General features: G+C 41.6%; 1 protein-coding gene across 2 annotated transcripts; it reads right to left on the bottom strand.

The window, feature by feature from the left end:
• Positions 1-1,569: 1,569 nt before the first annotated feature.
• Positions 1,570-21,418, bottom strand: HNRNPR (heterogeneous nuclear ribonucleoprotein R). Of its 2 annotated transcripts, none has more exons than XM_058040399.1 (11): positions 21,313-21,418; positions 15,245-15,410; positions 12,875-12,993; positions 12,377-12,484; positions 11,690-11,803; positions 9,443-9,619; positions 7,326-7,461; positions 6,043-6,248; positions 5,200-5,349; positions 3,041-3,162; positions 1,570-2,869 (listed from the first exon to the last, which is right to left on the bottom strand). In XM_058040399.1, the coding sequence occupies exons 1-11, from the start codon at positions 21,385-21,387 to the stop codon at positions 2,257-2,259; spliced, it is 1,986 nt and encodes a 661-aa protein (XP_057896382.1). In that variant the 5' UTR covers positions 21,388-21,418; the 3' UTR covers positions 1,570-2,256. The 2 variants fall into 2 exon arrangements, with proteins under 2 accessions (XP_057896382.1, XP_057896381.1); XM_058040398.1 differs by having other exon boundaries at positions 15,245-15,413; positions 21,313-21,417.
• Between the last annotated feature and the right edge of the window lie 5,497 nt (positions 21,419-26,915).

Raw genomic sequence — 26,915 nt, 5'->3', positions numbered from 1 at the left:
CTTCCAAGATGGAGAGCACTTGAAATATGATTCCAATTAATCTCCCTGTACTAGATCCCCTTTACAATGAATACTGAAAAGCCAATACTTATTGGGACTACAGGGTTCTGCTCAGCACTGTAAGAGCTGTATAACTACCAGAAAGTCATATGGATAGGGCAGCTAAAATTTGTGTTAAAACAGAATTAAAACCATATCCTAATAATGAGCAAAAGCCTGAAGTGTATACTCAGGCAAAGCCCTCTGAGTTCACTGCTCAGGTAAAAAAACAGAGAGGACATGATTTGGCTCCATTAACTGGAGAAAAAAAAAAAAAAAACCAAACCCCAACATAATAGATATTGATTTTTTTAAAAGCACTTTTAAGCTATTTATGACCAATTCTATTAATTGGAAGAGGCTGACATGGGCAAACCCATTTCTGAGAAGCAGATAGACATCTTCGATTCAGGCCCCAATCAAACCCTGCAATCCCATTCCAGATCCACAGCAGTGTGGGGAGGCCCATCTTACTGGGAATATTCTGACATAACACACTTGAGACACCAGACAGGAATAGAAGACAAAGGGAGGAGTATGACCACTGAAGTTTAACTTCCTCAATAGTCTGTGTTTGGAATGCTGTAAATCAAGTATGAGCAATGTATTGGATTTGGATATTTAGAGGTCCGGCAATAGTTTTCTTTAGAGAAAGTATAAATCCGTTTGTTTCTCTCTTTTCTTGAGAAGCAAATGTTCTTCATTGTGGTACAGAATGGCTTAGATGCAACACAAGAGTAATGTCATGATTTGCCAGTTAAAATTGACATCTGGGAATGTCCAAGACAAGGGTCAAAGCAACACATAATATAATGTAGCTAGCAATGCCCTCAAAAGATAAAGTCTTAAACTTTTGAACAGCCTTTATTTTAAGGCAGGAGAATTCTAAGGCAAATTGTTCATCATGGCAGAACATCAAATTAAAATGTCAAGATAGAAATAAGCAGAATCTGGAGAGTATGTTCGTGTTATCCGTAGCAAGAAATTAATTTAGTGTGCCATAGCACCCAAGCTGTAATTCTCATTCCTAGTCAAGTATTATTTGAAATTAGATTAAGATGCTTGAGATCAAAATAATTTCCCTGTGTGTCTGTAGGCTCAATTATACAGTAAGGCTGGATCCTACCAGAACAGCCTCCACAGGGACTCCACAGGACATCACCAAAGGAACAAAATTAACACCATTGTAGGATCTGCTTCCTTCTCCACATTACATTAGAGGACTAGATTTAAATTAGATCTCTGTGAATGCTTGGATACAATTCAACACTTTTAAATAGGAAAAAAAAGTTTCAAAATTAGATGCTGATAAATTATTGAACAGCAATTAAACAGTGAGTGCCTTTTGGGCTGTCTGTAATTTCTCCTAGTTTTCAGTCTGATGTCCACAGTGCTACATGTTGGAAAGCACAGGAAATTTTGCACAAATTTGATCACTCACATAGGCAGTTATACTTTGAAAACAATATTTTTCACAAGAATTACCAATGAAATAATGTTTTAGGACACAATTGAATTTGAAATAGGTAATGTTTTGAATAGATTTTTGAGTTTTATTGAAATCTTACATGAACAAGAAATTGGAAATACAATCACATCAAGGAACAAATTGCCACGGCTTTGACGTTTTAAGCCAAACAAATTTTGTAGGGCAGATTTTCAAAAAGGTGTGAAGTTATAACAATTTAAAAACACAGTTATCCTACTTCTAGGAATGCAAAACATACAATCATGTTATTTTCAATACAAGAAAACTTAATTTGTTGTAATTTCTTAAAACTACTAAGACAAAGCACTAGCTTTTACTTTTATGTACAGCATACTCCTATGTAGTCTATCCCAAATCCAAAAAAAAAAAAAAAAAGAAGAAACTGTCCAAAACCAGAGGTTCTGCAAAATCATGATTGAACAGTGTGCCATTCCTGCTTTTAAACTGCTAAAGTGAAGCCTAAAATGATAAAAGCACTGAGACCCCATAAGGAGTTCAGGAATTCTGCAAGCCCAGTAATGTCCAAGTGCATTTATGAAAAAAGAAAACTAAGAGACTCGAGTATATACACAATAGAGTGATTCTTCAGCCCAATACAAATGGCAGCCAATCGCTACTGAAGGATGAAACATTAAGCCAATTTTTTTTCTTTTTTTTTTTTTTTTTGAAAGATGTAGAGCTATAGCCAATTCTATGTTTTCCAATATTCTCAATCCCTCCTCACTTGTCTACTTCCACTGTTGCCCATAAGTATCCTGATAAAATTCCTGGTTGTCATTATTGTAACCATAGTTACCGGCATAGTCACCACCTTGCTGGAGCGGCTGCTGAGCGATGGGTTGGGAGCCCCAGTTCTGCTGGTTGTTGGTCTGCCGGCGCTTGGAATCAGGCTGGTTGTACCCATCTGCCTTTCTCTTGCCTCCTACGTTGCCCCCACGGTTGCCCCTGGCTCCACGAGCACCACGTCCTCTCTGCTGCTGTGCAGGGCCCCCTCTCCCCCCCCTGGCTCCTCTCGGCGGTCCCATGGGTGCCCCCCTCTGTGAGTAGCCAGCTCTACCTCTTGGTGGTGGTGCTCCCCGCCCCCTAGGTGGTGGAGGGGCACCTCTCCCACCCCTTCCTCCTCCTCCTCTTCCTCTTATAGCATAGCCATCATCATAGCCGTAATAGGGATCTTCATAGCCACCACGGTAGTCATGATAGTCATAGCCATAGTAATCATCATAATAATCTTCATAGCCATAGTAATCTGGGGGATAGCCATATCCACCTCTTCCTCCACGGCCTCGGCCTCTCATAGGAGGTGGCATGCGAGGCGGAGGGTAGTAATAATAATCTTCATACCTAGTAAAGAAAAAGAAGCACAGAATTACTTCTCTCCAAAAGCAACCCAAAATACAGTATATTGTTGATTAACAATATGCAACGTGGAGAAAAGTCAAGTCAAGGCATTGAGTTGTTCCAGAGCAGCCCCTGTTTGACTGCAGCATTACCACGGTGCGAGGTGACACTCACGCAGTGCTCCGGGAGGCCTGTCTGGCAGCCTGACGTTCTTTCCTTTTCTTATCCGGTGGCTTTGCTAATACTATTTCAATTTCTTCCCCTTCTATCTCTTTCCCATTCATTTCATTCATAGCCTGTACAAAAATTAAAAGAAAAATAACTAAAAATTTTTTTCCATTCAAAGGGAACTAAAACTTACTGCAAGAAACCAGACAGCTGGGCTGCTCCAGGCTGAGCTCTGCCATTTGCTTTGCTTTTGTGCTACATAAACAGAATGTTACACATCACTTTTCCAAGAGCCACTTCATTCACCAGTTATTTTTTTTATATAATAAGATAAAAAAGAGGATTAAAACATATTAAGATTTATTATATGAAGTCAGACGTAGCACCATCAGTTTTTATGTTCCTGTATCTCATACAAACCTTTCAGAAATAACCAAGTTCTCACTACTCACACTGACATAAACACTCACTGCACTTATAAGCCTGGTAGAATATGTGCACAAAAGAGAAAGAATTGTTATATTTGTGGTCCCCAGGTAGCTGAATGTGAGTCAAGTGACTGAGAAAATCAAGTAGTTCTGAGGACACATACTTGAGAAGAAAAAACTAAAGAAGATTACTGAAAGTTGGTGATCTCATCAAGCAAGCCCTGAATCCTCCAGAAAATTAATGTGCAAATTTTACTATCAAATGCACCCACAAAGAGAACTTAATACACAAAGACTAGACCCCCCAGTTCCTCACCTGGAGTTATCTGCTTTGCAATAAACTTTTTTGAGTATTAATATTTGTGTTAATGAAGACTTTGTGTCTGTACACCTAAGTGCCTCAAAAGCATTAGAAATTGTGGCAATTTATTGCAACATAATTACTGATAAAAATTAGTAAATGCTAGAATCAATGATCCAGTTCTATGCATTCCACCCATTAATACCATAACTTCAATGAAAACCAAAACATCCACACACAAAAATATCTCACAAAGTTCATAAGCCAATTTAGTGGCCATGAAGCAGTCACATGGGGCAGATGTGGTGGTTTCCAGCTTGAGATGAATGTTAGTGATGCATTTGATCTTTTTCTCAGCTGCTACAAGTTTCCAGTTGCTGAAATCTAACAGAGCATTTAGCAGGTAACAGTACTTGGAAAGGGCTGGAGAGTGTTTACAGACACACTACAGAAAACCACATCCAGAGCTGTGCTGACTTACCCCTGGTTTCAACAACTTCTTGTCCTCCCTCAGACATGGCCTAAACCTATCCAAACCAACCTCAACCTCGCTAAGAGTGAGTGATATTCATCTTAAAGCCTTAATCAAGAGTATTCTAAAACCTAATCTCTTGTGTAGTAAAATCCTAAGCAATTAAATGGCTATAAAATCATTAATAACACCAAGTGCAGAGCCTTTGAACTGTCCATGTAGCCACATACACCACATGCAATGTATCTGCTTCAAGACTTCCAAATGCAAAAAAACACTTCCTACTCTCCCTCTTCCCCCATGAACTATGGATTTAAAAGACAGATGGAGTAATTTCTACAGAATTCAATATACTGAATCACAGTCAGCAGATATTAATGAACTTCTCAAAAGCTCATGGCCACAAAGGAAGAGAACTCTGAAGCTTACAATAATGATCTTCAATATTTAACAAGTCATTTAGAAGAAACCTCAGGTGCATGCAGAGTTAAAAACTGGTAATGCTTTAAGAGCTGCCAACACCACTCTCCTGTCCTTCACAAAGCATTTTTTAATTACCTCCCAATTTCTATTTGATACTTTTGTCACTCCAAAACTACACACAGCCTTTAAACAGGGGTCTTTGAGAGACAACTGATACCTTCTGCCAGTGTTTCCTCAGAAAATTTGTCTAGGTTGATCTTTTTTTTTCCTCTTCTCTAGACTCTCCTGCATTGCTCTACACCAATTTTCCAGTCTACTTGTTACCTTGCTACAGTTTTGTCCTTTCAAGTTTCACATCCTCCTAGCTACTGAAATCATAGGAACAAAATGATTAGCACTGAAATTCTCACAATGGGAACCTTATTAAACGGGCTCTACTTTTTGTCTTACCAAGCTATTTACTGTAAAGAAATTTCTTAAAACCATTCATAAAAAATAAAGTGCTCTCACCAACTTAACCAAGAAAGAATAATTAACCTACCTTCACTGCTGCACCTCTGTCCTCAAAATGAACAAATGCATAATCCTTCAACTTCTTTACTCTTTCCAGCTTTCCAAATTCAGAAAAGGATTTCTCAAGAATTTCTTCTGTCACAGTAGTGGCCAAGTTTCTTACAAATAAAACTTTAACCTGGTGGAAAAATGAGAACAAAGCTGTAATCTTTAAAAGTCAAACCTCAAAAGAAACAACTAACTAGAAATTATTCTCTTTTTGGTTGCATTAAGAAATTTGGGTAACTTTATTAATTCTGAATCTGTTTAAAAAAACAAAGTGCCTTGTAGTTACCTGTATGAAGTTTCTACAACTTCTCTCCTTTCACAGTTCCCTTCCATAACCAGAAGAATATCCAACTTTGATTTTCTGCTTCTGGGATGCCACATATCCCAGCAAAATTTTAGTATCAGACCTCCAGGACAACAAGGAGTTACCCCAAAACACTGGGATAAAATGCACATCCATTCCCCATGCTGAACTTCACCTTTATCTCACTCTGGAAAACAGTTTTACACAACACCTACCTGGTATTGATTAGAGCTAAAGCAGAAAATGCACAGCCTGATGTGTCAATCCAGCAGGGTAACCCTGCACAGGACTAGCTCAGATGTTAACAGCAGTTAGTAACAGCACATTTCCAACATCTTCTAATGGCAACTCATCCACAGTGCTCAGAACACATTGTTTGCACAGCTTAGTGTGAAAATGCCCTCTAATTGCTTTTTGTACCTCAAAATTAGCCTGGCTCAGCTGGAACAAATCTTTGTCACTGTAGCATAAAGAAATTCCTCCCAAAGCACAAGAGCATCCAGTGAAGTCTCCACTGACCTTTGCCATGACTTCTGGATCAGGTTCCTCTACTGGATCAGCCCATTCCACTGTAACAACATTTCCCCAGACTTTTACTTTCCCACTCATCAGGCGTCGGCGAGCTTGTGCTGCTGACTTGTGATCCTCATACTCCAAGAAGCAGAATCCTCGATTCTTCTTTTTATCATCAGGTTGATGATACAAAATTACATCCACCAAACCCTCTGAAAAACATATCTTTAGTACTGAGCTTCAAAAGGAAAGTAAAAATCTAGAGTCTACCCTAAAATGCCTTCACTCATGTTTTGTAGTGAATTTGAATTTTACACCTGAAAGGGAGTGGGAGCACAAAAAAAGCAAAACAAATAGATATTCATCCAATTTACCCAGAAACATGTCACCTAGCAATTAAAATTCCTCAGAATAGCTCTGCAAAACATCAACCTCAGCAACTCACACAATCTAAGTTTTCTATACTTTTTAAATCACTTTTACATCTTTGAAAGGCAGCCAGCACTAACACATGACCTCTCCCCTGCCTCCTGCAGAACCTAGAAGGAACATCTTCCACTCCACATCTCTCCAAAAACAGGAGAGAGAACTAAATGAATATTCACCTTCTGTTTTCACCACTTCCCTGAAGTACTTATAAATAGCAATCCTAAAAAAGAAGCAGGAGGTTAAAGCTCTCCTACAGGAACAAGAGCAAGTGACTCAATCTCTTATCTAAGGCAGAAGCACCCTTTCACTGATGAGCTGACTTCTCTTCTTCCTACTTGCTGCACATACTGGAGAATGCTGAAAAACTGGGACAAAAAAATTAGTCTGTTATTAACTATTTCTCTAGTAATATTCCCTCTAAACCAATTTAGTATTCCCTCCTCCCCTTCACTACTCAGGAATACATTTGCTTCAGGCTCCCCAAAAAGCTTCTCCATGCTGACAGAAGCACCTCCTGCGGATCCAGTAACAAATACAGAACCTTCAACAGAAAGTTAGAACTGGTAACAGAATTGGAACCTTTATTTTCTTCAGAGTTCATGTGTGCTGGTTTCTGAGTTCATTTGAGCTGTTTCCATCTCTAACTGTAAAATTACATCATCATTCATTGAACAATCACTAAAACAAACACAAGTCCCTTTACACTCCACCTTAAGATACTGCACATATATAAAATTTCTAACAAAGTCAAACCTGGAATCCAATTTGAAAATTGTTCAAATGATACCTGAACACATCTGTCAAACAACTAGACCTACAAAGCAGAGACTAAATGTATTCTGGGACTCATTAAGTCTTACCTGTGACTTTACCAAACTCTTCCAGTATGTTTTCCTTAGTTTTGTTCTTTGGAATTGACCCAACAAATAACCTGTTGTTTGCCACAGAGATGCATACTCCAAGGTGCTTTCCAGGACGGATTTCATAGTTGTCACACTGAAAAAACAAATCCATTTATTTGTTTTATCCACAATACTATGCATAAAAATATTCCCAAACCATAAACTAATTTATTTTCTTCATCATCGACTACTTTTAAACATTGCATATTGAATTGGCATTGCAAGAGAATTCTCAGAACAGCTGTGTTTGTGTCAGCATTCACTTGGAAGAACAGTGCCAAGCTTAGGATTTCCAGAGACTTCAGAAGTCTGGTTGAATGAAAAGCTACAAAAAAACCTGCAGTAACAGGAACAACATGGGACCATATACAAATTGCATTGCATAAATTTATTCACCTACTGTTTATCTCAGACTTGAAAGATCTTTCTAGAAACTGGTTACTGCTTCCTCTGCTGTCACTCAACTGCTGCTGCCGTTATCAGTAAGCAAATACATTAAAGATACTGGGAGGTTTTCCTCTTTCCCTGGATAGCTCTGAACACTGAGAGGGTTTGCCAAGACAATCAACAGTCTAAATCAGTCTGTGACTTCTACCCCACCCACAACAGCAGGCATTGTTTTGACTTTGTCCATCATAGAATTAAAAAATTTAAATGTCAAGATTTAAAAATTCCATTAATAAAAAATCTAGTCCACTGCTTCATGCCTGTACCCACAGCTGCACTGCTCTGAAAACAAAACTCCAATTGGCTTTTAAAGGTACAAAAATTCAACCTTTAAAAAACAAATTCAAGACAGACATGGTCTTTGTTTTAATCAGGATTAAAGCTGGAATTCAGTAGGCTCCTATCAATCACCTAAGTACTCTGATCAGCCACAGAAAGGTACAGCAGATAACAGATTTATAAGTATCTGGATTTACAAATGGGAAGGGAAGGGAAGGGAAGGGAAGGGAAGGGAAGGGAAGGGATGGGAAGGGAAGGGAAGGGATGGGAAGGGATGGGAAGGGAAGGGAAGGGAAGGGAAGGGAAGGGAAGGGAAGGGAAGGGAAGGGAAGGGAAGGGAAGGGAAGGGAAGGGAAGGGAAGGGAAGGGAAGGGAAGGGAAGGGAAGGGAAGGGAAGGGAAGGGAAGGGAAGGGAAGGGAAGGGAAGGGAAGGGAAGGGAAGGGAAGGGAAGGGAAGGGAAGGGAAGGGAAGGGAAGGGAAGGGAAGGGAAGGGAAGGGAAGGGAAGGGAAGGGAAGGGAAGGGAAGGGAAGGGAAGGGAAGGGAAGGGAAGGGAAGGGAAGGGAAGGGAAGGGAAGGGAAGGGAAGGGAAGGGAAGGGAAGGGAAGGGAAGGGAAGGGAAGGGAAGGGAAGGGAAGGGAAGGGAAGGGAAGGGAAGGGAAGGGAAGGGAAGGGAAGGGAAGGGAAGGGAAGGGAAGGGAAGGGAAGGGAAGGGATGGGAAGGGATGGGAAGGGATGGGAAGGGATGGGAAGGGATGGGAAGGGATGGGAAGGGATGGGAAGGGAAGGGATGGGAAGGGATGGGAAGGGATGGGAAGGGATGGGAAGGGATGGGAAGGGATGGGAAGGGATGGGAAGGGATGGGAAGGGATGGGAAGGGATGGGAAGGGATGGGAAGGGATGGGAAGGGATGGGAAGGGATGGGAAGGGATGGGAAGGGATGGGAAGGGATGGGAAGGGATGGGAAGGGATGGGAAGGGATGGGAAGGGATGGGAAGGGATGGGAAGGGATGGGAAGGGATGGGAAGGGATGGGAAGGGATGGGAAGGGATGGGAAGGGATGGGAAGGGATGGGAAGGGATGGGAAGGGATGGGAAGGGATGGGAAGGGATGGGAAGGGATGGGAAGGGATGGGAAGGGATGGGAAGGGATGGGAAGGGATGGGAAGGGATGGGAAGGGATGGGAAGGGATGGGAAAGGATGGGAAAGGATGGGAAAGGAAGGGGGCAATTTTTAAGAAAGTAAAATTTTGAGTCTGTCATTGGATGCTTTGAAGATGTCATTACTTAAGAAGTTACCAACATTTGCTGTTTACTTTGTCTTGACCTGTCTGGAAGAAAGTTAACTCACCAGTTTGACTGCTTCTTGTGCTGCATCTTTACTACAAAAGGTAATGAAAGCATAACCTCTGTTCTGACCAGAAAGAGGATCCATCATGAGACGCAGATCCCAAATTGGACCAGCTTTCTCAAAGAGTGGTACCAACTCATCTTCATAAAGGTCTCGGGGAATTTTACCAACAAAAACCTAAAAAGGAAGAGGACACTTGAAACAAAGGTTTCTCAGAAATAAAAGGTTCATTTTAACACTTGGAAATTCCTGGGAAAGGAAGAAAAATGCAGATAAAATAGCAGAGTGGAAACATTGCAGTCACCAGTGCAGCCTTCACAGCAGCTGATGTTATTGCATATCCCAAGTGTTTTAATCCTCCTGCCATTTGTATGAAGTTTTACCCACAGAAAACCTGGGTTTGTTATTTACATTGAAGAGGCTGTGAATTTCCCCTGCTGAAGAGATAAATGGTTCTTACCTGGTTTAAATTTTGGCAGTTAAAAACTAAGACCTTACAGATTATCTAGTTGGGTATATATGTTAAAGCAGGCCAAGCACTTCCTTGCTCTTGCAGTATTTTCAAATCACTCTGTAAATTACCCTTCCTTGGAAAGCTACAGAGATGGAAAAATAATTTAATAATAATTTCCTTTTAATTGTGTGATGCAAGTTTCTCACTTTAATATACATTGTAGTCTTGTTTCTTGTCTGCATGTGTTTCACCAACCAAATGTTAAATTTTTACTTAAGCAAACCTGTGAGTTCTTGTGGTTTTGTTCCATACAATTAACTTGGGTTTAGTTTTGTTAAGGTTAATATCTTTAGCTGAGGGCTCCCTAGAAAGATCCCCCCAGCTGTTCAATCACTGCATCTCTCCCCTGAAGTCTCAAAACCTTTTCCTTGTTAATACAAACAAAACATTCCAAACACCCATTAAGATAAAAATAAATTTATTTTAACTTCAAATATTTTTTGTAGAAAAAAAAGCCATGACTCAACATTTTCCTTCTCAGTAAGGTCTTGTCATAATTGTATCTCACAATGAAGGCATAGCAAAATTTCAGAATTAAACATACTCAGCATGCCCATAATAAGCACCAATATAACAAACTCATGAGGAGAATATGACTAATTGGAAAAACATGGAACAAGGTAGAACCTCTAGATACTTCATATTACACAGATATTCCTGAAATTCAGTTTCCAGAACATTTCTTAAAAGCTTAGCCTCTCTCAGCTCAGTGTGAATGTTGACTGAACATTACTTACTGGGGAGAAAAGAAAGGAACTGATTCATCACACTAAGTGAATATTTCATGGCAGAACTAAATGTTTTCCCCAGCATCTCCCTAGAAAGCTTAAGGTATTCCTCTAGATAGATATTTACATTGTCATTACTTCTAGGACATTTAATTTGCAGCTTTTAAAGACAAAACCTCAATTAGCATAGAGCACAGAGACCTAGGCAGAGCTTGAGAAGTTACACACATCAGTTATAATCTTTCAGTGCAAGGACTCCTTCTAATTATTTACCACCACCATTAAATTAATTTTCCTTCATGGAATATGAACATTCCCTTCAGAAACAGTCCTTACTGTGATACTTCTTGACATCTTCTTGACAATAAACACAAGAGCTTCAGCATCTCAAAGAATGGAAAACTTATCTATAAATTGAAAGACATTAAGGAAACTGATTGTTTTCTCATATCTAGTCTAGCAGTTCATAGAAAAATCTCTGAAAGAACTCCTGTATCAGACACTCAGCAGTGTGACAAGGTATTTAAAGTGTTGAGGATGTATTACAAAACAACCTGCTAGGGACTAAACATTGTAGAAAAGCTAAGTGAAGAAATACACAGTTCAAGCATTTTCATAACCAAACCTAAGTTTGCTCACAGCTGGCTAGGAAGATGCACAGGTTCAGCCACAACCTTAAATTTCCAAATAATTGCTTACAGACTAGACTTTGTCCTTTGGAAGAAAAAAACTAATTTTAAAGTCTTTGAAACTATTCCAACTATTTTTAAACTTTAAAATAACAGTTTTTTAGTATATTCCACCTCTTTTTTTCTCCACTTTAACCTGTCTTCCTTTCTTTTGCAGAATACTGAGGAGTACGAAAGATTGATTAAAACACACATAGAAGATTATTTTCCTCTACAATAAATTCACCTTGCAATATGGTTTATCTTCAAGCATTTCCTATTCATGAGTTTGCATAAGTACACAAAGCAATTACCAGATTAGTCTGTAAATACCAACCTCTGTTCCAATGCCAGGCTGGACACCTGAATACACAGTATCTGGAGGAGGACCCCCATATTTCCTCTGTCCTGTAGTTACATCCAAAGTGTAACCAGTCCGCTCTAGCAAAGCCTGAAAAAGAAAAAATTCAGAGAGGGCAGTGGGTTAAAATATACAGAACAAAAAAAAAACATTCCAAGATAAGCAATTCTTTATCTGCTCCTTGCCACACTTGGTAAGGTAGATATGAAGAGAAAAAAGTTATAAAAAACCCTGTTGTTTTGTGGGTTTAAAAAGCTATCACAAACAGCAGCATTTGTTTTGTATTACAAGGTTACTGCAAAGAATTTGTTTGCCTGTTCCCTTATTTTCCCTTTTATATGTAGCACCCCAAGAACTGCAGAGCACTGGACAACTGAGAATTCTCAAACAGGTATCAATGTTTCTGTAGAGCTTAAATTTTGGCAACTGTGTGAGCAGAAAGAGCTGCATATTTCCAAACACCCTTCTCTATAGAATCTCTATCATGCATGCAGTTCTTAAAAACCTAGTGTGAATCTTATATTGATGCTTTTTGAGTTCATATTCAGTGTATGTAAAAGTAATATTTCAGCTAGTACAGAATAACCAGTATCTCTAAGTGTTACCTTAATGTAAAAGTAATATTTCAGCTAGTACAGAATAACCAGTATCTTTAAGTGTTACCTTAATCTTTGCTTCATCTGGTCCCTTCGTTGATTCCTGTACTTTGCTGCCTTGTTTCTCTCTTTGCCTGTAGGTCTTCATAACTCCACATAAAAATGCACTTTTGTTCTGTAGATACAATTTACAAAATGATTCAATTGTGTGTATGACAAGCCCTGGGAATCCACTGAATCTTACACTCCATACCATGAAGTCACTACTTCAAGCCAATGAAATAAATGTCAAAAGAATCCTTCAGGAAAATACAATAATGAATGGAACAAACTTGTCAGATTGAAAAAGCCATCAGATTCCAAACAGCATTTTAACCTATTTTCTCAATTGCACATCTATTTTTATTATCTGGGAGGTTTTGCTTGGCAATTTTTAACAGAGTTGTTATTTGGGTTTGAAATATAATACAACAACATCAGAGAATTTTTAAGTTACAACTCTCCTGTCAGGGGTGCCAGAATTATTTGTACTTATGTGCTCCCACTGCTGGGGCTCTCACCTTACCTGTACATGCGACAGGTCACTTTCTTTAAATTGCTGTAATACAGAGAGGGCTCCTTCTTCATTAAATTCCCTAAGAGCATCAATTGCTCTTTCATCAAGATCGACATAAGCTACCAAGCCTAAAAGTTAAAGATAAAGAAGTTACAGATTTCTATTGAATTTCATGCAATTTGCTTTTAAAGCCAAAAAGTTACATTCCATAGCAACAGAATTAGACATTTAATTATATATATTCCTACACAAGTATATGAAAGAATATGAGTACAATGAAAAAGTTAAATTAAAATGTATATACCTAAGCACTAAGTGAGGTGCAGGATTATATCCCATGTGTAAGTTTTCTAGCATTCAGGAATGCAATCTGCTGCATAAAAGCAGGATTACACACCAGGGGCTGAAACAATGAACTCTGGCTCGCTTTTAATGATTGGAATTTTCTTTGTTTATCCCTCATTTTAAGTTCCACACTTCCTTCTCTTGAGTTGAGCTGTTTTAGAGTAAACTGACAGGTGATCACTGCAAGTATCCTGTTGGATGGGAAAAAGGAACTACCCAAAGGAAGCTCTACCCCACAAAATATTAGGAAGCAAAAATGATTTGTTCACTCTTTCCTCCAGCTTAAAAAGCAGGAGTCAGTGGACTTATGTGAATCTTAAACAGTGTTTGGGGCTTTTTAAACTTGTTTTGTTGCTCTATGCAGTTCCAAGAGCCAGAATTTAAAAAGGTATTATTTTGAGCCCTGCTATGTACCCAGAAAAGCTCATGTTACTTTTACAGGTACAGACTCCCCCAAGAAACACTGGACCAGTTCTGAAGCATTTCTTTTTAAGGATCTTTACAGGGTTTGGTTTTTTTTTTCCTTTTGTAATGCACTTGCATCAGTTGTGGAGTCAGAAATATAGATTGAGATTTACACTTTTAAAATCATACATCCAAATTCAGGATAAATACTAAAACTCCACACACTTTGCAACAGCTTGCTCTCCAAAATACACAGATTATTTCACTGCTACTTGATTTGGAAGATGCACAGTAGTGCCAAGCCCAAGGACTACATTTCAGAAGTGATCCTGCATATTGGAAGGCACCTGTATCTTTCATAGAAGGCTTCAGCAGATTAAAAAATCACTAAATTCAACCCCAAATTTGGCTCAAGTGTCTAAAGTAGTTTGCTTCACTGACAAACCCCTCCACAATGCAAACACCTTCAGTGGTATTAATGAAGTGTAAATAAATGTTTTCAGGTTACTCATGCAGTGGAATTATACTTGGTAGTCATGTTCTGGGCTAAAAAGCTTTTTAAACTCCTTAAGAACTCCTCACAACACAACCTGACTGCAACACATGTTAGAACCCCACGAGTTCCTCTGCCCAGGTGTTTATTTACACCTTCTCTCAGACATCAAGTGCACATCATCATGACCCACAGGTGGAAAGTGCATCTCTGTGGCCACTAAAAGCTGGCCAAGGCTTGAAGAAAGCTCCCTGTGAATGACTTCCAAAAGACATCACCCACATGAGCCAGTTTCACACTGAGGATTGATAGGTATTGGTTTTGAACTGCCTTCACTTGATCAGGGTAATTTTAACTCTTTTCAACAAAAACTGTCATTTTGCCAGCCAGGCATTCAAGAGAAGCACATAGAGCAGTTCTACTGCTTCTTGTAAATCTGTTCACAGAACACACTCTAAAAAGGAAAAGAAAGCCTCTGTCTATAAGATAAAATAGGGTGGTTATAAAAACAAAATAGGAAAACCTCTGTATATGAAGAAACCTCTTTAGAAGTTGCAGAGACCACTTGCTACCAGCAAGGTATTACTGGAGTTGCTAGATAGCTCAGTCCTCAACTTTGTTAGTGTCAGGCTGAACATTTCAGTGCAATAACCAACATGGGTTAAACTGTCCACTCAGAACTAGAGAGAACAAAAATCCACAGGCAGACTCAATTCAAATGTAGTCCCAGGCAAGACAAGCTAGTTGCTTCCCTCACTAAGTCACCTAGCCAGCCTTTGAGTGTTTTAGAATCACTGTGACAGTGACAGTAGAAACATAAAAGCAAAATGATGATTTGGACTGAAGAAAAATAAAAATGCACAGTTTAGTATGTGGAAACATACATCTTCATTTGTGGGCTAAGAAACTAGTGCTCTGTGCCCTAAAACAACTAAGATATCACATACAACTCCAAGGATGTGTCAAGTAATTAGTCAATGTCAAACCCAATTTGCCTTTAGGGAAATCAAAGTAGCAAAACATTCAGAGCTACACAGATCAAAAACAATGAATTTTTAAATCTTAATCTATAAAAATTTGAAAATGGTATGCCCTCACTTTCATAACCAATCAGAAACAAGAAATGCATATTATACCTGTCTGAAATATTTCATCAAGTCTCTCTGCCACCTTCTGTGGGAGGCCTGCCTCTATCAGTGTCTTGTAGTGTTCTGTGTGAGTTACACTGGAAGTATCCATTGGTTCTTCCTCTTCTTTTAACTGTACCGCATTACCATTCACCTGATTAGCCATTTTATTATGCTGCTGGAAAAAATTCAGGAGCTATATTACAATAAGCCAGAAATAACTAGTTTGTAGGACAATGCATGATTTATCTAAACTAATTTGTATACATGCTGCAAAATCACCTGTATCAAGTTTTATTGAATACTTTTTGGATGCAGCTGGTCTACGTTTCAAAAGAAAGTACAACCCTTAATGCTGTGGAAAATGTACATGGAAGAATTGACATAACTTTTTAAAAATGTACTTCATGTACATAACAAAGTCTAAACTCCATCTACTGATTGTCATTAAGTGGTTACCATAGCAGCTAGAATGTATGGGGACACGGCAGCAACATCCTTCAGCAAAGACTCAGAAGATCTAGTGCTAGTTGCATTTCCCATTCCGCTACTTTTAAAACAATCCTTTAATATGTACTGAACACAGAACCCTGCAGGGTAGCTTAAGGTATAAAAATGTTAATACTTGTTTCTTTTCAGTACTTTTTTCCACTTGCTTGGCTTGTTGCCATGTCTTCCTTCAAACCCAACATGCTGCACAAGACTAGCCACACGCTCTCTCACGACGCTGGCAGATCTCAGGGACAGAAAGAGAGAAATTGCACTTTGATGGACATTGTCATTTGAAGCTGCAATGCAAAGTTTCCACGCTTTCAGTTTCCCTCCAATAGGAGCTGCACAAATCACAGCTACTATTTCAATAATTTACACCTTATTGGTTTAAAAGGAAGGCATGACTGCAGCATCTCCATTTCTGTATATTAATAAAAGTACTCGCTTTCAGAATGAACAAACTGATTCCACTGAAAAATGCACAACTATCTTCTCAGACAATCCCAGTGGGCTTTGCCCAATTCATTAAAGACTGTTTCAATTTCCCAATTAGCCAGCCAGCTGATATTCAGTGCTTTCCAATAAAAGGCTGAGAGAGACAATTCAAGTACCCGACGGAGAACAGGAGGATGATCAGCTGTTAGGTCAGAAATGAACAAGCCTCAGGCTCTCAATGAGAGGGAAGGGGTTGAGGAGCAGCAGGAAATGATAACCAGGCAGACAATGCAGCATGGCAGGAGCAATGCAGTTAACTACTGGAACACAGGTATGAAGATGATTCAAGAACAGTTTTTATAAAAAATGCTGAGGCCTCAAGCTATTTCCTAAGCTGCAAAACAAGTCTCCAAGCACAAGCACACCTCTACCAGCCCCCAGAACACCCAACCCTTCCAGACTACAGCTCAGCAACTGCTTGGGAGATATCCTATGAAGATTTGCAAGGGAAGAAAAAAACCAAATCATTTTTCTCCAGACAATAATGATTTTACTAAAGCTGTCTTATGCTGAAGGGCAATTTTAGAGACATGTAAAGCAGCCTCACACTGTTCCTGTCAGATGCCACTTTTTGAAGCCATTAGTGTGGAAAAGAAAGGAAGTTTTCCATAGCTACATGGCATATATATATACACACACACATTCTGCTACTTGACAAAGAGAAATTGCTTTCTAACCAATTCAGTTTACTTAAAAGCAACTACAGCCTAATTACAGGAGAAAAAAAAAGCTACCTAAAGCTACAGGTATTAACTATCAAAACACCAATGAACATTGATTTTCTGTAGGTTATGAACATGACAGAAGGCAAAACTATCAGCCACGTGTCTGCTTGCTAGGCAGCCTTGGGAAGATCTCATATTTGAAACAGTGCAGGGCAGAGGGGGTTTGATTACCCTGAAATCTTTGGGTACAGAACCATTCTCAACCCCTCTTCTCAAAAACTGAGACACACAATAAAGATATAAAGAGGAGGGCATTGTTGTGTTCACCTTCCTACTGCCTTATAAAATCCTTTAATTACACATACACTGTCTTCTCTTTACACAGAAAAAACCCCAAACCAAAGCACAATGAACTGAGAGGCTACAGCAACACAAACACAGAAATTTACTTGAAGCATTTCTATGACTTTCTGAACTCCAAGGGCTTGTGGTGACACTCAATGACAATTTCTTGATAACCCAGAGTAGCTTCCAAGTGTCACATACCCAAAAGTTTAACACTTTTTTCAGTGTTGCCTATAAATGAACAAAAGGTTGACAGGCTATGCTGTGCCCAGGTAGAAACATCTCCTCTGGAGCAGGGATGCAAACTTCTGCCAGGCAAGATTTGCAGCACAACAAGAGATCAGCCCTCACCACAAGCATGCAGCAGTGCAGCAATATCCAACCCCTAAGAATCAGATTACTGCACAGCACCACAGCTCAAAGGCTTTTAGGCAATGGAAATTAATACTCAGCTTTGTCATTTACTAGCTGTATTGTTTATTTTTGCTTATGATTTAGTTCATAAAGAACTAAAGTCAATGCAATGTGCAGTTTGGATTCAGATTTTAGCTATTTCCAGTTACACAAACTTTATTTAAAAGCTTTTCCTAAAGAAATAAGACTGTAGAAAATTCTGAAGTGACACAGCTTCCAGAATATTCAGTATGTATTTCTTTCCACAGATATAGCAATAGATCCCTTAATGGCTTGGCAAGCTCGGCCTGAAATCTGAGATTAAATTGATTTTTCTCCCACAACAATCACCAACAAGCAAAACTGCATCTCTTATAACACTGAATCTTCCCTCTGAGCTCAGCAGAGATACGTGGGTGAAAGTCATGGCTGAAAAAGACTCTTTAGCTCTCCCTCTAGGTAACATCAGTTAGCTGTAGTTAACAAGAATTACATTTAAACTGGATTTTATCTAGTGAGTAAAACACACAATGATCACTTGAACATTTTTATTCTGCTCTAAAAGCTATAAAAAGCACGGTAAAGAGGAGTGCTAGCTCAGTGTGTCCATGTGACTCAGCCCATGACAGACCAGCACTCAGGTTCTCATCTCATTTTAATTAAATATTAAAATATCGACAAAAGAGGGACACTGCTTCAACTGCAAAGACTCCAAGGTGGATTAGAAGTAAAGAATTCTGTATATAAGTACATGTGGGATATGTGTTTGTTTTTAAAACATGCAGAAATGGATGGATTTAGAACAGTGGACACAAAACCATGCTTACCAATGAGCAGCAGTGATAAATAACATCGGGGACAATTTGACACAGCAAGGAGAATTCTCACTGGTGCCCAAGATGCTGCCTACCCTCAGCCTCCTAACTGCATACCAGAGGGGTCTTGGTTCAAGTTTCACACTCTTGCAAACAATGCCTTGCTGAAGACTGTAAATACTTGATGAAAAAAGCATGTTTTTAGCTCATGAGCAATTCTTTATCTTTCACCCCAAATTCCTGCAGCTCCAGAGTAATTTACAAAGATCCTAGCCCCTTTTTTAAGCTCTGGTATGACAAGTAGAAGTTAAAACTACAGGTGCTTGCAGTGTTTCATAACTTAAATGGCTCAATTAGTTATTTTTCTGGAAAATAAAAGAAATTAACAGAGGTGTGGTCCTCCCAGTGTATGGCATCTTGAGAAGAGATACCTGATCCCTTAATCTGACAATCACTGGATAAACAGCCATGATGTTACTATTCCTTCATCTCATACCATGCCTCTAACAGAGGTTGCCACCTACAGACTATCTAAGTATAACTCCATCCAATTAATTATAAATTCAGTCTAGTTAACTCAAAACATGCTTAGGAACAGCTTAATTGAGAAGGAACAAAAAATTTCTGGCAAAAGAACAATATCTAAAACAACCATAAGGAACTTCAGTGGTCATGCAGCAATGCTGGTTTTGCTGCTGGAAACTTCAGTTTCATGCAGGAATGGAACTTGTTCAGCTCAGGTGCACAGAAGCCAAGTAATGATAGATAAAATCTCTGCACCCAGTCATTATGTTGCTACTCCTAACCAGTATCTTGCCAAGCAGTTAAGTTAAATCATGTTAAAAATGACACTGAAGGAAGTTTGGGGGACATTTGTTTGGTTTTGTTGTTTTAATTGACCACAAGAAACCAAATGCAGTCCCTATAGTTCTGCCTCACACTTCAAGAAGGTTCTTATCAAGCAAGGAAGATAAACATACAAGTGGGAGAAAAATAAGAATTCACATTTAAAGTCTGAAGTGGGGTTTTATTAAAACCTCACTTGTTCAGAAACATTTCTGTACCTTTATTCTGTACACGAAGGCATTAGAGCCATTTCTTTTATACCTTAGTGAAGGCATTACAGCCATTTCTTTTACACCTTTGCTTATTCAATCACAGAAAACACACTTTAATACCTTAATTATGATATGCTAGGTGTTTGTTAGCATGAATTACATGAAACTTTATTTTGAAGTAATCACAGCCTGAAGACCACAGTAGCCAGGACTTCTCACTAGCTGTAAGCCAAAATGCAGCAGCACCCACACTTCTCCAGCTCAGCCCTGCTACTCCACAATCCCTTGGAAAAATCTGAGAACTTCCAGCGTGATGCCAAGCAAGAGATCAGCACAGCCCAGAGGGAAACAAATTCTGCCTCAGTACCCACACAATGACTGGGAGATGACTTTAGCACAGCAGGTTAGAAACCACTAAAAACACTGAGTGCACCAGTAACTCCGAACCTGAGCCATAAAGTCTGTCCATGCTCATTTCTCACTGCAGTTGGCTGCTCACAGCTCATCTGGTTGTCTGGGTTGTACTAAACACTCCTGGTACTCCAGTTCCAAGCAACACTTCGACAGAAATGAGCTTTGTTCTAAAGAATTTAACCTCAAAGAATTTTGCAGATGTCTGTCTAACAAAGCAGGGAGTATTGGGATTTTTAACTGAACTAGGAAGTCGAGGAGACTCGAGTATTATTTTAACAGTGTTCACCTAGACAGAAAAACTGGGAGATAAGGATAATGCTTGTGGGAAATACAATTTCAAGGATGCAAAATTTTCAAGCAGACACTGCTCGTTTGCAAGTACTACACTTTGCATAAGTTACAAAAACCTTACACTGAGAGATGCAAAATTTGTTAGATTACTTTTACAAGTGAAAAAACAAAACCAAAAAACTCTGCTACAGTGTAGTCTCAAAGGAAAAAAAAAAAAAAAAAACCAAAACAACCAATCAAAAAAAAACTAAAGCTGCAGCTTCATGAGCTTTAATGTCCTTTGCAGCACGAAGTGCCGGGATCCTTTGAGCCATAAACACGGGAAAGGGAAGCCAACACACTGTTTCAAAAAGAGTAGTCCAGCACAGATAACGTACTTAAGTAGCATGTTCAAATAAATACTGACAGGCAACAAGGCTGCTCAGACCGAGTAATAAAGTCTTATTTTAAAGTATTTCCAACAACGATGCATTGAAGCAAAACTTTTCAAGATTTAACAAAAGTTAATTTAAGAAAAGCAACAAAACTTTGGACAGTTTCCCCTTCAAGCAGCGGCCCAGCGTTATCCCTGGCCGCAGGCAGGAAGCGCAGCCCCGGGCGCTGCGGGTGGGTGCAGCTGTCCCTGCCGGCTCCGCCGAGCGCTGCCTCGGCTCTGAGGGCGCGCTGCGACAGCGCCGCATCCACCGCTCAGAGCGTCCCGTGCCCGCGGGCACAGCGGAGCGGCCACAACCGCGACGGGAGGGACGGAGCAGGGACCCGAGCCGACCCGCAGCCCCGGGAGAGGCGCGTCCCGGCCGCCCGTCACATGCAACCCCGATCCGCACGGCTGGGCGGAGCGGGCCGGCCGCCCCCCACCCCCACCCGCCGGGCCCGCCCCCGGCCCCTCCCCGGCGCCGCTCCCGCGCCCGCGCCCGCCCGCTCTGCCCGCGGAGCGGCCCCGCCATGGCCCCCGCCCCCCTCCGCTCCGCCGCGCCAGCGCCCCGGGCCCGTCCCCGCCCGCGCCGGGCCTGCCCGCAGCCCGCGCTGCCCGTCCCCTCGCGGGGCCCACGCAGGAGGGTTCGGCGCGGCCGCGGAGCGCCCCTGCCCCGCGGGGCGGCCCCGGCACTCACCGGAGCGGGGCCGGCGCGGCGCAGCTCGGGCCCAAGCAGCGACGGCAAATGGCGCGCGCTCCTCCTTCTCCTCATGGACGGCGGCGCGACCCCGGCAGCACGCGGGGTTTCCCGGAACTGTTTCCAGGGACCGCTGCTTCGCCCACTCAGAAACCCGCGCTGCGGACGGGCAGGCGGCGGAGCCAATGAGTTGCGAGAGGCGGGACGCGCCATTCCTCCCGGCGGCCAATGAGAGGGAGGCGCCGTAACCAATCGCGAGGCGCCTTCCACCCGGCGCGCCGGTAGGGCCGGACTGGGGGCATTTAAAGGGGCAGCGCCTCCCGCGGCCCGAACAAAGGGAGCGCGCGGGGCCGCTGCGCTCGGCTCCGCCCCCTGCGCCGGGGCGGGGCTTGGGCTGAGGGGGCGACACCGGGGCCGGAGCTGCTGCCCCGGGACCCTGGGCTGGAGCTGCCCCCGGGCCTGCTCCCCACGGCGCGTCCGGGACCCCGGGCCGGAGCTGCTCCCAGGCCTGCTCCCCACGGTGCTCCCGAGACCTCGGGCCAGAGCTGCTCCCGGCTCTGTTCCCCACAGCGCGCTCGTACCCCGGGCCGGAGCTGCCCCCGGGACCCCAGCATGGCCCGGCCTCCCCGTGGGCCCTCCCGCGCTCTCCGAGCCGTGGCTGCTGTGAGCCCCCGGTCCGGGTCTGGCCGCGTTGCCCTCCAGGCCCGAGGCAAGGAGGAGAAGCCACGCGGGTCGGGCTCATCTCAGGGCAGTGGCGTGCGCGGCTCTGCAGCTGCTAATCTGTAATTAATGGGTGATTAAGCCTTACTTGCCTGCTCACCAGATTTTCTTGATGAGGCTCTCGATGGGTGCAGGCTGGACACAATAAATAGATAAGTCAGGGAGAAATCGGCCTCTTGGCAGCGATGGTGTTGGGCTGGCTTCACGTGCTTGTCATGCTGTTGCATAACGTGGAAGTCAATGTGTGCTGGCTTGGCTCAGGCTGAGTCCCAGAGTGCTGTGTCAAACTAAACCCAGAGAACCTGTGTGTGTGTGTTCCTGCGGTCATACCAGCTGTGCACCTGGAGTCTGGTGAACAAAAGCAGCAGCTCGTGTACACTCAGAGAGGGTTCTTCCAGTACCTTCACCCCGGAATTCACTCCTGAAGATGGCATGTACCTGTGTGGCGAATCCTGTGTGATATCCCACCTCTGCTAATGTGGGACTTGTGGGAAAAGTGGGATGTGATGCCCAAGGTTTCCAAGCCTAAAGCTGGAGAAGGTTGTGCAGATACTGGAGGTGTTCTGTCTGTCTTGCTGAACCAGTCTGGCAGTACACACTTCTTCTCTTGTAGAATTGGCACTGCCTCAGTGGCTTCCTGTGGTGGTGTCCACAGGGGTCCCAGGATGAGGGAAGAGATGAGAATCTTGACTCCATGTTTCAGAAGGCTGATTTATTATTTTATGGTATATTAAAAGAAAGTGATATATTAAAACTACGCTAAAAGAATAGAAGAAAGGATTTCATCAGAAGGCTAGCAAGGAAAGGAATAATAATAAATTCTTGTGACTGACCAGAGTCCTAGACTGCCAGACTGTGATTGGCCATTAATTAAAAACAACCACATGAGACCAATCACAGCTGCACCTGTTGCATTCCACAGCAGCAGATAATCAATGTTTACATTTTGTTTCTGAGGTCTCTCAGCTTCTCAGGAGAAAAAATCCGAACGGAAGGATTTTTCATAAAATATGTCTGTGACAATTTCCCTCTTGAGATTTGGCATTACAGCCTGCTCTTCAGTGCTGGCTGTTGGGTCTGCTGCGGTGTAGAGATGGAAGGAGGGGTAATCATTCATTGCCTTGTCCATCCCAGTTCACTGCAGTGGTTTTTCTGTGAGTTAAGAATGATGGGTTAAAGGAGTTCTTGCAATATTGAAAGGTATTGAGGGAGCTGAGCATCTTTAGTGGTGCTTAATAAATGTCCTGTAAAGATTTTAAATTTTTTATAATATAGTATCTAGGAATGAATTATGAAGTATAATGACATATGTCCTCTCAGCTGGCAACTGAACATGATGAGGCTAATGAGCAAAATGTATATTGAGAATAATTTCTAGAACTTCTCTAGCAACTCCCACCCTAGGTTGTGTGTGCTTTGCAGTGCTTTGTTCTTTGGTCTCTTGTTACACACTTGAGCCTCAGCCCAAAATGATCTGACACCTCTAGCCAGGAACAAGCTATAGCCTGCAGGTATTGGGTTAGTGCCAGAGCAGTGCCTGAGAGGACACCCTAGATGCCCTGAGATGATGAAATTTAAATTTTTGCTAGATTTCTCAATTTCAATTTTTGCTAGAAAATCCCAGAATGAGACTAGATACAGCTCTCTGTGATTGGAGCTGAACAGGTACATGTGAGATCTGATTTAGTCCTGGGCCAAGACAAAACAAAAATCATCTTGGAACCAAGGAGAGGGTTCATCTCAGCTGCTGGGAGGGCAGGAGGCTCCTCTGGCAAGGAGGGTGCCCTGCTCTGCTCCTTCAGCCCCTGGGAGGGAACAGAGCAGAGGAGGTGAAGGGATCCAGCTTTTCCAGAGCTCTGTATATTTACTCTTCAACTTGTTGACATTTTCCTGCGTTCAGTGGCCAGGGGTTGCTGAGGCTCAGTGTGCTCCATCAGCCTGTCACTTCTCTTCCACATTGGGCTGAAATTCCTGTGTGTTCACATCAGCAGCAAGATGGCAGAGTTGAATCTGCTGTAATTTGTAGGTGAGCTGTTAACTTGTATAAGGAATTTGATATTTCCTGATGCTCCAGACTTCTTATCCTGACCAATCATTAGTTCAGCATATTATGGATGTTACAGATGTGCCACCTCCAGTAAATATCTTGTTCTGTGGAGCTCTGATGTGTTTGCTAAATCCCAGGCTTTCAAGGAAGGTCTGTCTTAAAAATCTTCAAGCTTTATTCATCAGCAAGGACCTTTCTGAGCACCCCCAGTGTGTTCCACCACCTCTACAACAGGGAAATGCTCAGGAAAATTTCTGCCTGCAGAGGCCATGCTACTGTTATTACCCTGTGCACACAGGTTTGTTTTGCCTCACACAGACAGTTTACTTGATTTTTGGGAAAACACACACATGTGTCTTTGTCTTGTCTCTTTCCCTTTATCTGCTCTGGACTGGGGAGGTTGGGTGTGACAAAAAGGCCCAAAGAGACCAGGCTGGGCTACCTGGGTGCCTTGCACTAAAACCAGCTTGCTGAAGATCTTAGATCTCACTTTCTTTTCATTTTTTCCCCCATCCCTGAGCTAAAGATTCTTGGCAATTTCCATCACATTTGTGTAGGATCCAGCACAAACCTTGGGAAATAGCTTCTGTTTGCTGCAGCAAAAATCACCAGCTGAGTTTTAGCTGAAAACAAACTGCACTTTTCCTACTCCTGCAGTGGCCATGCAGGGTTGGGCTGTGATCTTTAGGAGCACGGTACAGACAGAGGATCTGGTGTTAAGGAAGGATGAAAGCATCTCATTGAGACATAAAGGCTGCTCCAACAAGTGAAACTTCTGTGCTGTAGGTGGCTGTGGGAAGTCAGGGTGTTGTGAATAGGGTCAGTCCAACCCTGAAGAACTGAAGCAAATAACCAAGATGCAGCAGTTCTGGCAGAGAAGAGAGAAGAATCCCTTCCTTTGTGTCCCCCTGTGCCTGTGGGACACAGCAGGGACAAGCCATGCCATCAGCCATCCCAGAGTGATTGAGGAAACCCAGAACAATCAGTCCCTTTGTGACCTGTGGTCTGAGTTCAGCACTATCCTTGCAGCCTCACCAGTTTCAAACATCAGCTTTGGCTTTGGTTGCTCTCAACCAGAATTGCTGGAAGCAGATGGCAGAATTTTTCAGCTTTCCAAAAGACAACTGAGCCCTGTATTCCAGGTTCATGGACTGAGGGGTTATCCTGGAAGGTGTACAGATATCCTGCTCCTTTTTAACTCCCCAGCAATCACCCAGGTGTGAGGTGCAATCTTGTTTTACTCCCCAGCATTCCTGCTCTGGAATCCTGCAGCAGAATTCTGGAGCTGGCACCTCTCCCTCCACAGCCCTGGAGTGGTGAGTGAACCCAGACTGCTTGCTGCAAGGCATTCAAATGTTTCTCATTTGCTGGTGGCCAAAAATCTCTGTGCTGTAGCAGGGCACTGACTTGTACACTGCAGCCCCGAGGGACTTCAGAGAGTTTGTGACACCTCTGTCTGTGGCACAGGAGATCACAAAGCTCCAAATCCCCTCCCTTACAGGTGCCTGGGCAGAGGCTCTGTGGCTGAGCTTACATGGCATAATTAGTGCACCAAAATGCAGAATAAAACCCAGAGATGTGAATTTAAACCCTCCTCTGTTCCCTTCTGAATACAGAATTGTCCTAATATTTATGTCAGCTCTCCACAGTCCACTGAAGCTGTTGTGCCAAACTTCTCGCCAGTGACTCTGCAGCTTGTGGGGAAGCCAACCCCAGCTGACAGATACAATAGGAAAAACATTCTGAAAAAGGAAAAAAATTGGATTTTTAAATAGCATATATAGTATATATTTTTAAAAATATATAGTGCATATATATAAAAATATAGTGTATATATGTTATATATAAAAATATATATAGTATATATATTTGTATATATAGTATATATTTATATAATTTATATATATTTTATATATAGTACATATATATTTTATATAATATATATTTATATATAGTATATACATTTTTTATTTATATATAAATATAATTTATATATTTATATATTTATATATGTATATATTTATATATAGTATATATATTTATATATTTATATATATACTATATATACAGTAATATATATTACTATTTATACAAATATTCATATTTTATTATTTATAAATAATATTTATAATAATTATTATATATTATCATAATTATTATATATAAATATATAATTATTTATAATAATTATATATTGTATTTATATAATTATATGTTATATGTGAATATTATTTATAATAATGAATTGTATTTGTAATATATTTTATGATATATATTTATTATATATATATAAATACTCATATTCAAAAAATATCTATTTTTATTACTCAGTTCATCTCACCAGGTTCACAGAGGTGGGGAAGGTGCCCATAATTTGTTAATTAGCCCCAAGTAAAAGGAACAAAGCCCCCAGGGAAGCTCTGCACAGCCTTGGCAGAACTTACCACACCATCTCTGACATCTGAGCACAGCCAGGCAAGGACAATCCAGGGCTGATGCCGTGGGTGACATCTCCATTGAAGAACAGTATTTAAGGGCATGCAGTGACAGCGGTGTCACTCTGCAGACAAGATGTGCCACTACCTGCAATGTTCACCAAGGGAGGGCAGCCCAAAGGGAGCAGCTGGCTGGGGATGTCAGGGAACACAGGAGAAACTGGGGCACCTTCAGCCACACCCTTTAAACCCCTTCCAACATCAAAGGCACCATTTGTCTCCGGCACTTTCAGACAGGGCAGTTCCAGGCACGGACACACCCAGCTCAGTGACACTGCCACCCTTCACTGACTGTCACACAGGCAGCTCTCAGCAGTGCTGCACTGGAGCCTGTTTGGGCA

The sequence above is a fragment of the Melospiza georgiana genome, chromosome 24, assembly GCF_028018845.1.
Source record: "Melospiza georgiana isolate bMelGeo1 chromosome 24, bMelGeo1.pri, whole genome shotgun sequence".
Classification (NCBI taxonomy): domain Eukaryota; kingdom Metazoa; phylum Chordata; class Aves; order Passeriformes; family Passerellidae; genus Melospiza; species Melospiza georgiana.
This window is presented reverse-complemented; position numbering and strand designations above follow the sequence as displayed.

What these genes read in the sequence shown, in the direction of transcription:
- HNRNPR (XM_058040398.1), bottom strand. Translation starts at nt 21,387, where the DNA reads ATGAGGAGAAGGAGGAGCGCGCGCCATTTGCCGTCGCTGCTTGGGCCC. An exon ending in GTGACCTGTCGCATGTACAG is followed by an intron (nt 12,485 to 12,874) that starts GTAAGGTGAGAG and finishes TTGTATCTACAG; the next exon opens with AACAAAAGTGCATTTTTATG. An exon ending in CAGGCCTCCCGGAGCACTGC is followed by an intron (nt 2,870 to 3,040) that starts GTGAGTGTCACC and finishes TTTCTTTACTAG; the next exon opens with GTATGAAGATTATTATTACT.